Below are 18,600 nucleotides of genomic sequence, written 5' to 3' on the forward strand. Positions count from 1 at the left end.
TAAGTTTTGCAAATATCTGCTGAACAGTTCCTTTCTCCATATCCGGCCAGGATTTTACTTATCTTAGTGCTGCACCAATCAGTTGGCCTGTTAGAATGCTGACCCTTTGATGTTTTGGCAGGGGATAGACTTCTAATAGGCTGCAGAGCCTATCCTTAAAGTCATTGAGTGTATGGGACTCCCTAGAATATTGTTGAAGCCAGCCCGCTCCTGGTATATAGGGCATAGATAGCGGCATTATGGGAGCGGTTACTGCGGCGGGGTCCAGCCGGCTTGTAGGAGCTGTGGGCACTGCGGGGCCTGGTGGCATTGCTGGACCCACGGCTTCGTCCACCGCAGGGTCCGGGGGCATCACGTGGCCTGCGGCTGCGACCGCTGCCAATTCTCATCCCGGGACAGACATGTCCATTACCCCGCGCTAACCTTGCAGAGTCCCAATGTTTTGCCTTCGGAGTTTGCAGCAGTGCCTGCTCTGCGCGGTCAGACACTTCTCCAGATCCTCCAGCCAGCGCTTTGCGGCGTCCTCACTTGCGGTGTTGCTGCACGGCGTCTTCACTTACAGCTTTTCTCTCAGTGCTGCACCCGCTTCCACTTCACGTTTTTTTGGATCGCTCTGCCCACGAAGGTACGCCCCTTTTTCCCTTCGTGCTCCACGTGGCTCGGCAATGGCGGCTTGCAAGCAATCCTGTTTGTGATGCTAAAGTTGAGTCACCCTACCAGGGCCTGGGGTACTCAGCACTGGGTCTGGTCGCAATTAAGAGGGTGGTCACGGTGGCAGCGACACGGTCCGTGGGGAAAGGTCATTAAAGGGTATTTTGGAATAAAGTTTATTCGTGATGCCACCTGTGGTTCTCGGTCAGAGGGACCGACGCTTCTTAAAGGGGTCCTCTGGGGTGATGTTGTTGCAGCAAGATGATGATGCTTCCCACAGGTGAAGCGGGGTCCCCAGGGCTCCCAAGGTGTATGGCCAGGATGGTGGGTTGCTGGTAAATAACGGATGACACAGAGTTGCAGTCTTTACCTGGATTACTGATGGTAGCAGGCCTCAGTCCAGGGTACTTGCAACCGGTGCAGAAGGAGTCCAGGCAGCCTGAAAACTAGTAAAAACCCCCTTGGCAGGTCAGGTTGGGAGCCTTCCACTATGCACTGGTTTTCTGGTCCCTTGCTACCTGTAGCTTGCTGGCAAAGTACCCCTTTCTCTCTCCTGTCCTGGGACAGTACCTGCACGGTAGGCAACTTGAGCTGTTCTCTTGGGATCTCTGACACGGTGACTCCAGGCTCTAACTGCTGCTATACCTCAGGTATGTTATGGGCAATTTACGTATATTCCTATGCCCTCCGGATCTAATGTGGACCTTGCAGTTATCCACAATCTTGGGCTCCCGGTGCCTGGTTTCTGCACTCTGGCTCACAGGAGGCCCAATTGCAGCCTCCTTAAGCTCCTAATCACTCCTCTGAGCTCCTTTCCTGTCTCTTGTCCTGTACAGACTGTCTGACTCCTCCTCCAGACCAGGATGTAAATTGAGGGAAGCTCCCCTAAAACAGGGTTTTGAGCTCCCCTTTCTGGCCTGGAGTTAGAATGTGTTGTGTGTACAGCTTACCTGCCAAAGGGATCCCTCCTGTCTCCAGGCATGGCTCTACCCTCCCTGAGAGGAACTCCTGGGGTGCCACATATATACATCATTATACTTCTATAGTACATTTGGATCTGTGCCTATGTTGTTTATTAGAAAAGGACTGCTAATGTATTCCATTCCATTAGGCAAATCAGGAGATAGACAGTACCACAGTGTGTCACTGGTAGATCTGCCACTCAAATCTCTTAATATTTTATCTCTCCTACACAGTTTATTTTTAATGAATGCAGGTATGTTATTGCATGCTGCCACATATGGAGGTTGTAGTGTCATTGAAGATGGTTTATGGTAATTAAGAAAAATGTTATATCCCCCCTTGATCTTTTTCAGCATATTGTTTATTGTCTTTAAAGCCATATCTTTCTCGGACTTGACAGTACATTAGCTCATGACTTGTAGTGAAAAACCATAAAACAAATTTTTCACCAGGATCTCTGAACTTTAGTATCTTTATCTTTAGTCTTCTAAAACTAATAAGGTAAGCTACAATACTCTGATGATAGGGTTTCTTGACATTGAAACTCTACTATGTTCCATTGCCCCTGACGTGTATTACAGATATTATCTTTATAAATACGTTACTCTTTAGATCCCCTAGAGAACAAAGATAAGTCAACAGAATGTGAAGCTACCCTCTGCCAATTATATCTAGAAGTCATTCAATCTTTTTTCACATTACGATCTTACATTTTGAGATTCATTCTTATTTATCTAGAACATAAATTTCATAACATATCTAAAAGGAAGATATAGCAATGTGATTGAGATCATTAATTTCTGCATATAATGAAAAATGTCTAAAGGATATGAAAAAAATCAATAGAGCAAACTGAAATCAAAGAATATTTTGAGTTATCATGAGTTTTTTATATAGAAATGTTTTCATGGGCCGCCAATCTTCCATAAGGCATAAAGTAGTATACCAATTTGCATTTCCCTTTGGGGAGTCAATGGGGTAAGCAGAATAGCGCCCATACATAGGAATGTAAATTGAAGCTCCTGGGCACCAACTCTGAGTTATTATGTACCATTTAATTATCTGACTTCCATTAATGTGTCAGATGGGCCAATGGTTCCACTGAGGCATCAGGGTCAAGATGTAACTTCAGCCTTAGCACCCTAAGTTGTTCCGATCCTTTGCTCTTGGGCAATATTTTCATGAAATATATTTTTATACATACTTTTTGTTCTATACTGCTTATTTCTATTGTCTTTTAAAACACCAGTATACGATCAAAACTCTTACATTATCTTCATTTTTTTTCTTGGTTTTAAATTTTCAATTAAATGTACTGAGCTATGCCAAGATAAAACATTCCAAATGGCTTAGTTCATTCCTTGTGGGGAAGATCATAAAATAATAAAAAAGCACCCAATAGTTAAGCAAAGCAAAAAGTATCATGAAGGGTATGTAACTGTGCTTTAGGTAAAAAAGAGGTTGCATCCAGGTGGAACTGCAGAAGGCCACAGATGATGAGTATAATCTCATTAGAATAACATTTGTGTGATGTAAGACACAATATAGTGTTCCTCATATAAAACCAGAGGGAATGAGTAGAATGTGTTATCAAGTTGCTCTTTCCTCAGTTCAAAATGTAATTAAGAAATGTTAGTTAACAAGAACAGAGGATATCAAGATAAGATATGGCAGACCAAAAACAATTCCAGTAAGGGTATGTGCACACGTCAGGATTTCTTGCAGAAATTTCCTGAAGAAAACCGGAAATTTTCTGCAAAAAATCAGCATTTTTTTTGGCGTTTTTTTCACGTTTTTTTCGCGTTTTTTAGCATTTTGAAAGCGAAATTAGCTTGCAGAATGCTAAAGTTTTCCAAGCGATCTGTAGCATCGCTTGGAAAACGGACTGACAGGTTGGTCACACTTGTCAAACATAGTGTTTGACAAGTGTGACCAACTTTTTACTATAGATGCTGCCTATGCAGCATCAATAGTAAAAGATAGAATGTTTAAAAGTAATAAAAAACATTAAAAAAATGGTTATACTCACCTGCAGACAGCCGATCTCCTCAGCGGCGTCCGTTCCTATAGATGATGTGTGTGTGCAGGACCTTCGATGACGTCGCGGTCACGTGAGCGGTCACATGACCGGTCTCGCGACCAATCACAAGACCGCGACGTCATCGCAGGTCCTTCACCACACACCAGCTATAGGAACCGAAGCGGCAGCATGCACCTGAGAGGCGGGAAGACTACGGGGCCATCGAAGGTGAGTATATCACTATTTTTTATTTTAATTCAGTTTTTTTTTACCAATTATATGGTGCCCAGTCCGTGGAGGAAAGTCTCCTCTCCTCCAGCCTGGGTACCAACCGCACATAAACTGCTTACTTCCCGCATGGTGTGCACAGCCCCGTGTGGGAAGTAAGCAGATCAATGCATTCCTAGGTGTGCAGAACCCCACAATTCCGCAAATTTAATGAACATGTTGCTTTTTTTTCCGCGATGCGATTTTTTTGCGGAAAAAAATGCAACATTTGCACAAAAAATGCGGAATACCCTGAAAATAATGGGAGGCATATGTTAGCATTTTTTTCGCGTTTTTATCACGTTTTTATAGCGAAAAAACGCGAAAAAAATGCAAAAAATACTGAACGTGTGCACATAGCCTAAGAGCTGCTCGTAGGATTGCTAGAGAGGCAAATCAGTACCACTCAGTTGACTTCAAAAGATCTTCTGAAAGATTAAGCCTACTCTGGCGATGTGGTAGATTGTTCTACAGGGTGGGCCATGTATATGGATACACCTAAATAAAATGGGAATGGTTGGTGATATCATCTTCCTGTTTGTGGCACATTAGTATATGGGAGGAGGAAAACTTCTCAAGATGGGTGGTGACCATGGTGGCCATTTTGAAGTCGGCCATTTTGGATCCAATTTTATTTTTTCCAATGGGTAGAGGGTCATGTGACACATCAAACTTATTGAGAATTTCACAAAAAAAACAATAGTGTGCTTGGTTTTAACGTAACTTTATTCTTCATGAGTTATTTACAAGTTTCTCTTTGTTTATAGCCATTGACATGTCGCAGAGGTTAACACTTGAGGAGCGGATAGAAATTGTGTTGATGTCTGGTGAATGCAGTACCCAGGTCATTGCAGCAGATTTCAATGCAAGACACCCTACGTAAGAAAACGGTCACCATTCCCATGTTATATAGGTGTATCCATATAAATGGCCACCCAAAAAAGTTTGCCTCATCACTGCACATAATGTTCTGTGTAAACTGAGGGTACTGTTCCAATTTTTGTTTTGCCCATTCTGCAAATTCAGCGCACCAATCTGGGTCATCCTCATTGAGATGCTGCAGCATCTAGATTTTATAAGGGTGCCATTTGTGAGTAACTAATATCCGTCAAAGGGATTTTCTACTGATGCCAGATTGGCGCGCTGAATTTGCAGAATGGGCAAAACAAAAATTGGAACAGTACCCTCAGTTTACACAGAACATTATGTGCAGTGATGAGGCAAACTTTTTTGGGTGGCCATTTATGTGGATACACCTATATAACATGGGAATGGTGACAGTTTTCTTACGTAGGGTGTCTTGCATTGAAATCTGCTGCAATGACCTGGGTACTGCATTCACCAGACATCAACACAATTTCTATCCGCTCCTCAAGTGTTAACCTCTGCGACATGTCAATGGCTATAAACAAAGTGAAACTTGTAAATAACTCTTGAAAGAATGGAGATATGTTAAAACCAAGCACGCCATTGTTTTCCTTGTGAGATTCTCAAAAAGTTTGATGTGACACATGACCCTCTTCCCATTGGAAAAAATAAAGTTGGATCCAAAATGGCCGACTTCAAAATGGCCGCCATGGTCACGACCCATCTTGAAAAGTTTTCCCCCTCCCATATACAAATGTGCCACAAACAGGAAGTTGATATCACCAACCATTCCCATTTTATTTAGGTGCATCCATATACATGGCCCACTCTGTACTGCTCAGAGACACCTGCAAAAATTTGACCTTCTTGGAAGAGTCATCAGAAGAAAACCACTCCTCCATCCTTACCATAAAATTCAGCCTCAGAAGTATGCAAAATTACATATAAACAAGGTATGTGTGGAGAGAAAAAAGGGCACAGATTTTCAGGAAAAGAACATCTCGCTAACTATTAATCATGAGGGTGCATCGATCATGCTTTGGGGATGTGTTGCAGCCAATGGCATACGAAACATTTCATGGAAGGAGGGAAGAATGGATTCAATGAAATTTCAAAAAATTCTTGATACAAACATAACACCATCTGTAAAAAAGCTGAAGTTGAAAAGAAGATGGATTTTACAATTGCATAAAACTGATCCTAAACACACATCAAAATTTGCAATAGACTACCACAAAAGGCGTAGACTGAAGGTTTTACAATGGCCCTCACAGTCCCCTGATCTGAACATCATTGAAAATCGGATTTCAAATTAGAACAGCACGCAAGACGCAAGCTTGATGACCCAGTAATCTCACAGAACTAGAAGAATTCTCCAAGGAAGTATGTATGAAAATCACTCAAATGAGAATTGAAAGATTCTTGGCTGGCTAGTGGCTACACAAACCATATACAAGCTGTGGTACTTACGAAAGGGGTGGCTGCTAGGTACTAACCATGCAGAGTGCCCAAACTTTTGCATCACCACATTTTCTTTTTTTGTATTATTTAAATTGTAAAAGATGAAAATAAATATATTTTTGCCTAAACTACAAAGAAATTCTCATTTTTAACTTTAGGCCGTTTAGAGATCATTTCATCTTCAACTTGCTTAACTCTTCACAAAAACAGCAATTTTGACCAGGGGTGCCCAAACTTTTACATGCCACTGTATTTTGTATGTTTCCTCAAAAAAAAAAAATTGCCTTTATCTTGCATATCTTGCTCAATATGGGCTGCTTTTTCTATATAAATGTATGCATTTACAGCTCAAGTCCAAATCTACAGAGTAATTACAGATTATAATTAGTGATAGGCGAGCACTAAAATGCTCGGGTTCTCGTTGCTCGGGTCGAGCAAATTGGAATACTCGGGTACTCGGCCAGAACAACGAGCCCAATGTACAGTAAGTCTATGGGAGACCTGAGTATTTTTACCGCAATCCCCCCAGGGGTCCTTTTAAGGTCTAAAAACATCTGAAAATGATGGCAACACTGCTCCAATGACACTGGAACCTCATGGGGATTGCCCCTGGGAGCATTCCTGACTCCTAGTTCACAGCTTTAATCATTTTTTTCCGAGATTCATGCCATTTTTCCCGCTGCCACAAAAAGCACATTATCTACCAATGTCCTTTTTTTGGGATGCATAATCTTTAGCTTCTAGCAACTAAGATTTTATAATTAGGTCCAATTTTTTGTGTTGTGTTTGTAAAATGAATGTTTTCAAAATAGGAAATCATGTCATTGTCATTTTTAATTGAATATTGGGATGCCCTTTTCTGAAAAATCCATACTTGTAAATATTTTAATGGGTTAAAACTAAGCCAAAACGGGTTTTGCTTGGAAAAATGTCAAGGTACATCCTTTGCAGGTTAATGACTTGCCTGTAAGGCCAAATATTTAATAATAGCATTTTGGTGCAGATATGTTCTTTTGATCGCCCGTTATTGCATTTTAATGCAATGTCACGGCGACAAAAAAACGTAATTCTGGCGTTTCTAAATTTTTTCTCACTACGCCGCTTAGCGATCAGGTTAATCTTTTTTTTATTGATAGAGCGGGTGATTCTGAATGTGGCGATATCAAACATGTGTAGGTTTGAATTTTTTCCTGATTTATTTTGAATGGGGCGAAAGGGGGGTGATTTAAACTTTTATATATACTTTTTTTCACATTTTTTTTAATTTTTTTTTTTTTTTTTACTTTTGTCATGCTTCAATAGTCTCCATGGGAGGCTAGAAGCTGGCACAACTCAATCGCCTCTGCTACATAGCAGCGATCATCAGATCGCTGCTATGCAGCAGAAATGCAGGCTTGCTATGAGCGCCGACCACAGGGGGGCGCTCACAGCAGGCCGGCATCAGTAACCATAGAGGTCTCAAAGTCCTCTATGGTTACCATTTTGACGCATCGCTGGCCCCCGATCATGTGACGGGGGTCGGCGATGCGCTCATTTCCGGCCACCCGGCCGAAAGCACTGGTTAAATGCCGCTGTCAGCGTTTGACAGCGGCATTTAACTAGTTAATAGCGGCGGGTGAGTCGCGATTTCACCCGCCTCTATTGCGGGCACATGTCAGCTGTTCAAAACAGCTGACATGTCCCAGCTTTGATGCGGGCTCACCGCCGGAGCCCTGCATCAAAGCGCGGTATCTGACCTCGGACGTACTATCCCGTCCAAGGTCAGAAAGAGGTTAATATTGATAATTATGGCTAACAGCCAATTAAAACCCAAAAGTCATTTTCTCAGTAAATTTGAATACTTCATAACACCAGCTTGAAAAATGATTTTAAAATCAGAAATGTTGGCCTACTGAAATGTATGTTGAGTAAATGTACCGTATTTTGCTGACTATAAGACGCACTTTTCCCCCCTCAAATTCGGGGGGGAAATGAGGGTGCGTCTAATAGATGGAATGTACCTGTAAACGGGGTTCGCTGGAGCTGGGAGCCGGTGTCGGTCTAGCTGAAATGCTGGAGCTGGGAGCCACGGAGGTCCGTCAGTGCTGCCAAAGCCGCCGGCGGTGGAGCGGCCACTGGGGGAGCCGCCGGCGGTGTTACAGCAACTACCTGAGTTGCCGACGGTGGAGCGGCCCTGCTGGAGTGGCAGAGTGGGAGCCGCCGGCGGTGGAGCGGCAGCATGGGAGCCGCCGGCAGAGTCGCTATCTGTCGGCGGTGCAGGGGCCAGTGTGGGAGCCGCCGGCGGTGGAGTGAGAGCCGCCGGCGGTGGAGTGAGAGCCGCCGGCGGTGGAGCTGCAGCATGGGAGCCGCCGGCAGAGTCGCTATCTGTCGGCGGTGCAGGGGCCAGTGTGGGAGCCGCCGGCGGTGGAGTGAGAGCCGCCGGCGGTGGAGCTGCAGCATGAGAGCCGCCGACAGAGTCACTATCTGTCGGCGGTGCAGGGGCCAGTGTGGGAGCCGCCGGTGGAGTCAAGGAGGTCTCGCAGCCGCTGTAGTTCGTATACTGCGGACACCCTAAACAGGAAGTATGAGGTCTCACATCCGGTCTCTTGCTGCAGTGAAGTACTGGCCTTGTCTCAGATACTGTTATCGCTGCGGCTCGTGATCTGGATAGGAGAACTTCTACTTCCCCTTCTAGCGTGGCCACGGTAATTTGGAGAAGAGTTAAAAAAAAAAAAAAGTTACAGTAAAACACACACTCACTGCTGTCGCAAACTCTAACTCCCAGCATGTTACAGGAGCTGCATGTTGGGAGTTAGGGCCTGTTTCCCTGTGGAATAATACATCTGGATTTGCTGCGGATTGGATGCTGCGTACATCCGTAGAGTCCAATCCGCAGCGTCCAGATGTTACAGCATAGTGGAGGGGATTTTATGAAGTCCCGTATCCACTATGCGTGTATCCACATGTGTATCCGGACATGGGGCGCGTCTTTACAGACTGCAGCATGTCTATCTTGCGGAGACGCTCCATCTCCGCAAGATATCATAAATATCAGTCAATAAATACGATGCGGTGCTTCCGCATGTGCTCAATGAACACATTCGGAATCACCGCGCATACAACAGGAGCGGTGCTTTGGGCGGAGCAGGGCATCCGCTGCGTCCAACGCACTGTGTTTCCTGAATGAACGTGGAAACATACGGTACAATAAATTGCACCTATGACATACGGTATTAAAGGTGATATGTTTTCTGAATACAGGCTGTCCAATGCGTAGGCAGCGTGCATTAGTGTAGCAACAAGCTGTATGACTTTAGCCACTTTTTTCTCTGAAATGCCACAGCATTTCAGAGGGAAAAAAGTGGCTAAAGTCATACAGCCCACTGTTACGCTAATACCGTACATGCTGGCTATGCATTGAACAGCCCGTACTTTAAAAGCCACCTAAAGACTAGTCTGACAGGTCCCCAGCCGCTTCTCCCCATCCGCTCCCAATGAGTGACAATTTTCTTCCTGCGTGCTCATACAGGAAGAGACCTGTCAGTGATTGGCAGCAGGTGGGGAAAAGCCAAAGGTACGGTACAGCGTGTTTTTCTCTGAAACGCCGTAGCATTTCAGAGTGAAGCATACCATACCTGGCTTACGGTAGATCATACAGCCAGTGTCTGATACATGCTGTCCGTGGATTACGGTAGCATGTATCAGCTGTCAGGTTCCCTTTATACCGTAGTGTTTACAGTACCGTACTTCTGCATTGGGAGGTGAACTGCATTCACATGTGGACAGATGCATGATTGACAACTACGGTACAGTGTCATGCAGGTGCCTTGGTTGGTTCACTTTGATGGTAGGATGTCAGCACTACTCACTTCCCAATCCAGAAGCAAACGGTGCCAGAAAAACCCTTTTAACCCATCAAAAAATACAATACCGTATGTCTGTACACATGCTTCTTTTTCATCACACCACATAAAAAAGTGATTGAAAACCATAAGTACGGTACCATACCACAAATTGATACCAATAAAAACTCCAGCTTGTTATAAAAAACTCACACATACGGTGAACAGAAAAATTACCACAGAGTTAGTGGTCAATTATGGTATCGGTATTACCGTATTTTTTATTATGCATTGCCTATGGTACCGTATATTGGACTATCCTATTCCACAGCATTTTACAGACATTCTCATCACTGTCCCTATTGGGGCTCACAATATCTCTATCTGTATGTGTTGGAAGTGTGGGAGGAAAGCTGAGAATGCGGAGGAAACCCACACAAACCTGGGGACAACATACAAACTCCTTGCAGATGTTCTCCTTGGGGGGGTGTTGTTCTGTACAAGAGCGTAGCACTACCTGTGGCCCTCCAGCAACAGATCCCCCACCATAACACTGTCAGCAGCAGGACAAAGTACCGTACTGATACCATAATTTTGTATTTTCTTGCAGAAAGATACGTTACCTTACTCTTCTGGAAAGATGTCAAAGCAGAGAAGGATTTCATATAAAATCCCTTTTAAACTGGAGGTAGTGAAGTACGCCAAAGAACATGGGAACAGGGCAGCGGAGAGACACTTCGGGCCACCTCCAACTGAAAAAATGATACGGGAATGGAGAAAACAGGAGGATCAGCTACAAAAAATGGACAAAGATAAAAAATGTTTTCGTGGTCATGCTGCAAAGTGGCCACATTTAGAAGTGGATGTGAAAGAGTGGATCATACGTCACAGGAACAATGGATATTCTGTATCAACAAAAATGATCATTTATGAAGCTAAACGTCTTGCTGCAGAGAAAGGCATTCAGGACTTCACAGGAACACCATCTTGGTGCTATAGATTTATGAAGCGATGTGGCCTTGCTATGCGCACAAAAACTAGGATTGCACAAAAAATGCCTAAAGAATACGAAACCAAGATTGTGTCTTTTCACAAATTTGTACTGGAAGCAAGAAAGAAAAATGGATATGAAATGACTCAGATTGGGAACATGGATGAAGTCCCGTTGACCTTCGATGTTCCGTCAAACAAAACGGTTGATGTGAAAGGTGCCAAAACTATAGCCGTGAAGACCTCAGGGCATGAGAAAACCCATTATACTGTTGTGTTGTCCTGCTGTGCAGATGGCACCAAATTGCCTCCTCTGCTGATTTTCAAGAGAAAAACCATGCCAAAAGAGACAATCCCAAAAGGAGTCATTGTTCATGTTCACGACAAGGGATGGATGGATGAAAATGGCATGAAGATATGGATAGAAAAAGTGTGGTCCAAACGTCCTGGGGGGCTTCTGAAAAAAACTGCTCTATTAGTGCTGGACCAGTTTAGGGCACATATCACTGAAGCCACAAAAAGGAAATTTAAAGAAGAGAAAACCCATATTGCCGTAATTCCTGGGGGGCTTACCAGTCAGTTGCAACCTTTGGACGTTTCCATCAACAAGCCATTTAAAGTTTTCATGAGAGAAGAATGGAACAAATGGATGGCTGCTGGAAACCATGATCTAACACCAACTGGACGAATGAAGAGGCCCACAATCACCCAAGTTTGTGAGTGGGTGAAAACCTCATGGCAGTCCGTTAAGGATGAAACCATTGTGAAGTCCTTCAAAAAATGTGGCATCAGCAATGCCTTAGATGGCTCTGAAGATGACATCCTCTATGAAGAGAGTGAAGACAGTGATACTAGTGATTCTGAGGAACCGAGCTTCCTAAATATGGACAGTAGTGATGAGGAGGAGTTCTTGGGGTTCCCTGATGACTGAAGAGTTTCTGTACTTAAATCAGTAATGGTTGTTAATGTTGCTGCTGAGTTCTGTTTACATTTCCATTGGTGAAATATTATGTTATTTATGTTATTAAATATTTTACCCCGTTATTTGCTTCAAAACATTTTTTTTCCTATTTTCAACCTCTAAAACTTAGGTGCGTCTTATGGTCCGGTGCGTCTTATAGTCCGAAAAATACGGTAATCAATATTTGGTCAAGGCTCCTTTTTGCCTCAATTATTGCATCAATGCGGCGTGGTATGGAGGTGATTAGGGTTGAGCGACCTTAGCTTTTTTAGGATCGAGGTGGGTTTTGTGAAACCCGACCTTCTCGGATGTCGGATCGTATGGAATCGGCCGATTCTACTGTAAAGTCGGGTTCCGGACCCGGAACACGAAACCCAATGTATGTCAATGAAATTATTTTTTTTATTCTCTCTCTCTCTCTCTCTCTCTCTCTCTCTCTCTCTCTCTCTCTCTCTCTCTCTCTCCTCCGTGCAAGGCATATGTTATTTTTTGACTCCGGAAATTACTACGTCCGAAAACGTAACATAGCACTATGATGCCGCAGGAGCCGGAACCTATGTTATCACGCTGCCCACAAATAATTGGCTCAAAAAAATGGCGGGGAAGGCGTCATTCGAAACGCGACTTTGGCGCCAAGTTCGCGTTCCACGTGGCCGACCCACACTGGGATCGGATCGGGTTTCATGAGACGCCGACTTTGCCAAAAGTCGGCGACTTATGAAAATGAACGACCCGTTTCGCTCAACCCTAGAGGTGATCATCCTGTGGCACTGCTGAGGTGTTATGGAAGCCCAGGTTGCTTTGATAGCAGCCTTCAGCTCGTCTGCATTGTTGTGCCTGGGGTCTCTTATCTTCATCTTGACAATACCCCATAGATTCTCTATGGGGTTAAGGTCAGGCGAGTTTGCTGGTCAATCAAGCACAGTGATACTGTTGTTTTTTAACCAGGTATTGGTATTTTTGGCAGTGAGGACAGGTGCCAAGTCCTTCTGAAAAATAAAATTTCCATCTCCAAAAAGCTTGTCAGCAGAGGGAAGCATGAAGTGCTCTAAACTTGCCTAGTAGACGGCTGTGCTGAGTTTGGTCTTGATAAAACACAGTGGATCTACACCAGCAGATGACATGGCTCCCCAAACCATCACTGATTGTGGAAACTTCACACTAGACCTCAAGCAGCTTGGATTATGTGCCTCTCCATTCTTCCTCCAGACTCTGGGACCTTGATTTCCAAATGAAATGCAAAACTTACTTTCATATGAAAACAACAACTTGGACCACTGAGAAACAGTCCAGTTCTTTTTCTCCTTTGCCCAGGTAAGACGTTTCTGACATTGTGTATTCTAAGTATAATGTGCAGAACTGTGCAGTGCTTTATTATTACATAGTGGAAGCCAAATATGGGAACCTTCATTTGCACTTCAAGAATATGAACATTCAGAAAGTGCGTTTTCTGTGTAGTAGTACTGTATATAATGAGAAGATCACCTGTTTATATTTATTTGCATTGCATTTAAGTCCACCAGGACGTCATATCCTTTATAACTATTTTACAAGGCAATTGGTTATAGATAACGACCATTTAGATGAATGCCGATATATATAATGCAAGGAGAGCTTGAGTCTACCAGATATCTCAATATACCCCAATAGTTCACATCCATAGAGTTTTATTTTAGTGAAACAACTTCTATAATTCTTCATGCCGTGGCCATTTTCTGATTTTTATTTTTTGTTTTTTTCCTCCCTTTCATTCAAGAGCCATAACTTTTTTTATTTGTCCTTCAATATTGATGTATGAGGGCTTGTTTTTTGCCGGACGAGAAAATTCATTTTATTATGTGATGCACTGGAAAGCGGTAAAAAAATTCCAACTGCACTGAAATTTCACAAAAAGGTGCAATTTTACAATTGTTTTTTTTTTTGTATTTTTTATTTACTATGTATACTACACTACTGTTGTCATGTAGCAGAAAGAAGACAACAAAATGTATTTACCTTGAAAAAATTCATTGTCGCTCCATCAAGAACAGCTCCATACTCTATCTTTGTCTGTCTTGCAAGGTCATCTGCTGAGTCGATGGCAGATTCCATCCTTTCCACTGTGAGGAAGGCAGCAAGGTTTGCAGTGTATGATGATACAATTATAAGAGTGAAAAACCACCATATGCCACCAATAATCCTTGTCGACAAAGCTTTCGGCATCAGTTCAGATCCTACAACAAAAGTAAAAATACAAGTCCAGGTCATTTTTGGTTTGCCTTATGTTGGCAAAGTTTTCAATATCAGGATGTTTTTGCTAATTTATCATTTCATACTTTTTAAAACATCATGAAAACTTTACTCCAAAGTACCCAAGCGGAGTAAAATTTTTTGGTTTTTGTGTGTAGTTGAAAACTAACATTTTAAGTCTTATTGAAAAGGACAAAATTAGAGCAAAAAAAGCACATTTGCATTTGTGCCACATTTATCAATCCACATGGGCCATTTTAATACATTTGGTGCAAAATTTTTTAAAAACACTGAAGTGAGGAATTGAGAGCATAATTTTTTCAGTGATTTTTTTTCATTTATGATTTTTTCTCCCCTTCTTGCAAGAGCCATAACTTTTTTATTTTTTTATTTTTCCATAAATAAAGCCTTATGAGGGCTTGCTTTCTGTAGGACAAGTTGCACTTTTAAATGACACCATTCATTCTACCACATAGTGTACTGGAAAGCAGAGAAAAAAATTCCAAGTATGCTGAAATTGCAAAAAAGTGCAATTCTACAATTGTTGTTTAATTTTATTTTTTTATTTTATTCACTATGGTAAAACTAACCTGGCAATATAATATTCCTGGTCAGTTCTGGTAGGCAGATAGCAAACATGTATAGCTATTTTTATTACTGGTGAAAAAACATAAAATTTTCATAATTTGGAATAAGGAGTTGTGTGAAGGTTTATTTTTTAAGCCCTGAGCTGACGTTTTTAGAGTTACAATTGTGGGCTAGATACAATGTTTTGATTGCCTTTTATTGCAATGTTGCAGGGGCCAAAAATTGTCGCTTCAGTTTTTTTTCTTTACACAGTTTTAGATTAATTTATTTTATATTTTGATAGATCAGACTTCTACTAATGCAGCGATACCAAAAATATTTTTATGGGGAGGGTTACACTATTAAAGATTCACATAATAACATCATACATACAGTACAGCAAGCAACAATATTTTTTTATCTTTTAAAAGTTGTTCAGCAAAGAAAAAAATATGTTTTAAACAGCTCAGAGTATTGATACACAGTACAGACCAAAAGTTTGGACACATCTTCTCATTTAAAGATTTTTCTGTATTTTCATGACTATGAAAATTGTACATTCACACTGAAGGCATCAAAACTATGAATTAACACATGTGGCATTATATACTTAGCAAAAAAGTGTGAAACAACTGAAAATATGTCTTATATTCTAGGTTCTTTCAAGTAGCCATATTTTGCTTTGATGACTGCTTTGCACACTGCTATAGAGTTAAGTCCTCTTTTTCTCAGAAGAGGCAATTTGCATATTATATTTCCCAGAGGAGCATTGTACGGCAAATAAGCCTCCTTACCTTGACAAGCCAGAGATGGTATGTCACTCTCCATAAGGAGAAACGATACCCCTTAGACCCCAGTCCAGAGCTTCTCACCTAGCCAAATCAGTTCTCATGCTTCGCACTAACGAGGGCCAACAGCCCGAAACACCATGTCTGCGAATTGAGATACTGATTTGGCTTTTATCCTAAGTCATATTTCACGACTCGTTGATTGAGGGTTGATTGTGACTTGTAGGATCGCTACTTCCAAGAGGTGGCGCTATAGAGTTAAGTCCTCTTTTTCTCAGAAGAGGCAATTTGCACACTCTTGGCATTCTGTTGATGAGCTTCAAGAGGTTTGGTGGATTGGTGTTTTGCAACCTTTTCAGCCTCATGATAATTGACAACTTTTCTTTTAATGTCCTCAGAAATCTAATTTGTTTGTGCCATTATACTTCCACTTGAAGATAAGACATTGTAATCCTACTGATAGGAATCACCAGACTCTACTGTTACCTTAAAATCATCTGCTAATCCTAAAGGTTCACATACTGTTGTCACTCACAGAAATGTGATATTGGATAATTTTCCACATAAAAAAAATCCAAGTCTAATTTTTTTTTATTTTCTTAGTTAGATGTTTCAATGATACATTGAAGAGAATTATCAGCATTTTAAAGGTTTTTTAACTTTTATTGACAAACACGTCAAGCTTATGCAAAGACTCAATATTTTCAGTGTTGACCCTTATTTTTCAAGACTTCTACAATTCACACTGGCATACTGGATATCAGCTTCTGGGCAAAATTCTGACTGAGGGCAAACTATGCTTGTCTAATCAGTGATTGGAGTTTTTCACAATTTCTATGTTTTATTTTGTTAACTCACTTTGATGATTGACTACAGGATTATTATCTGGAGAATTTTCTGGTCTTGGACCCAAAATGTCAATATTTTCTTCACTGAGCAAATTAGTTATCACTTTGGCCTTATGACTTGTTGCTCCATCATGCCTGAAAAAGTATTATTTATTACCATATTGCTCCTGGATTTTTGGAACAAAATATTTTTGGAGGATGTTTAAATTCATGACCACATTCTTTGGCACTTTCTTGGATGAAAAGCAACCCCACACATGAATGGCTCCAGGATGCTTTACTGTGGGAAAGACACAGGACTCATGGCAGTAATCAACGTTTCTTCTCTCAACAATTATATTTCATATGATTCAAACACTCTAAACTTCATGTAGAGTGTGAGTCTGTCCTTGATGCTTTTCTTAGAGATAAGTGGCTTCTTTGCTGTCATTCTTGATACCAAGCCTGCCCCCCAAAGCATTTACTTCACTGTGTGCAGATTCACTGACATCTACCTGCTGCCATTCCTGAGCCAGCTCTGCCTTGATGTTAAGCAGATCCTGTATCTGAATCCTCTTTAGGTACTCCTGACCCTGGCTGGACTTTATTTGGGTTTCTAAAGTCTTCATTACAGGCTAGTTATATATCAGTTATGGCTTTCAGAATGGTATTGAAAGAGAGCTTTCCCTAACAATCCCCTTCCATATACATTTTACACATAAATCTCTGTTTTTAGCACCCTTAAAGTCATATATTTTTACGAGGGTTAGGGATGATATGGGTTTTGTGAATGGGGTCCTTTAGCTCTTTAGAGATAAGAACAGAGGAGGTTCAGTCAGTTAGGGATAAGAACTCCTTTCCCCCTCATGCACATCACCCTTACTGACTAATGGTCCCACATTGACTAAAAGTTCCCACATTGACTAAAAGTGTTAGGTTGGAAGTGGGACCTTTGGTTAGTTATGGGACCTTCAGTTATGACTGATATTGCTACTTAGAGAAACTTTTTCCTATATAATAGGGAGCTTTCAAGATATGGTCAGTTCTGGTACTGTTCTTCTTAGGCATATGCAGACTACCTGATAAATAGGCTAGGATTAATAAGTATGTTGGCCATGGTCCACAACTTTAATTCTAGAAAGTTGCATACTTTTGCATGAGCCGTTCAATCAAATAAGCTCCAGGAGGATAATAACCTTCAGTTCTATGAAGTTCTTGTCACTTCTATAAAAAGTAGATGGTGATTTGAGGGAGGGGCTTGGCACATTGCCTAACATGCGCCAAATTTATTAATAAATTTGGTATATTTTCTTCCAAGCGACTCTTGGTTTATGAAATGACAGTCAAAGTAAATGTCCCCTCTAATTTTTGTTTTTTTTCTACCTTATGAATTGTTAGTTGCTAGAGGTGACACACATACGTATACAAAGTATGTTCTGCATATTGTTGTTCAATGACAGCATTCCTTGAAACAGTTCCTCTTTGTGCTTTGTGACAAGAAGGTGACAACATGATTTCTTACACATATTGTTTCCTGGCAATAGCTATATTTTTTCTTTCTAACAGTTGTCAAAATGTGACAAACGTCTTGTTTTGGAGTATTGAAAGAACATAAAAATTATGCAGTCCCTTGAGACTTGTGCTTTACCTTGTTGCATTAGAGCACCAACAGCAAACCAAAAACTGTTTAGCAGCGTAAAGTTGTTCTCCACAACATCAGTTCCTGGGTTACATGGATGAGCGTCGTACCATTCATAAGGACTAAACCTGTAGCAAAAAGAAATACAAAGAAAAGATATTTATTACATGTCATGAGAGTACCCCATTGTTAAAATATATTATTATTATATCATTTTTTTTCTTTGTGTCTTTAATTATATGGCACTGGAAGCAAAACATTTATTAGACAATAAAAACAAACAGACCAATTTCACCCGAGCATATGACTTTGTATGCAGAATACAGATCCACTATGCATGTAATTATAAATCAAATGGCTTCAGTATTACACCATTGTTTTAATTTATACAGTTTTTCAGGTCTTTTAATGCTGAAAAGAGTATTTATGTGTAACTAGCGATGTTAAGTTGATTTTTAATTAAGCTCTTCTCCTTCTCCGGAGCCGTGATATGGTGATGATACAAAAGTCTTATTGATGTTCCTGAATTTTGAACACTCGTCCAATGAC

The 18,600-nt window shown here is 41.4% G+C and overlaps 1 protein-coding gene across 1 annotated transcript in view; it reads right to left on the bottom strand.

The window, feature by feature from the left end:
- GRIK3 (glutamate ionotropic receptor kainate type subunit 3) overlaps positions 1–18,600 on the bottom strand; it is an 811,677-nt gene that overhangs the window by 50,017 nt on the left and 743,060 nt on the right. The window contains exons 12-13 of the mRNA XM_077295874.1: positions 18,061–18,179; positions 13,997–14,214 (exon numbers count right to left, since the gene is read on the bottom strand). Of these exons, the coding sequence (XP_077151989.1) occupies positions 13,997–14,214; positions 18,061–18,179 (337 nt within the window). The remainder of the gene's footprint in view (positions 1–13,996; positions 14,215–18,060; positions 18,180–18,600) is intronic.

Source organism: Ranitomeya variabilis, chromosome 3, assembly GCF_051348905.1.
Source record: "Ranitomeya variabilis isolate aRanVar5 chromosome 3, aRanVar5.hap1, whole genome shotgun sequence".
Taxonomy (NCBI): Eukaryota; Metazoa; Chordata; class Amphibia; order Anura; family Dendrobatidae; genus Ranitomeya; species Ranitomeya variabilis.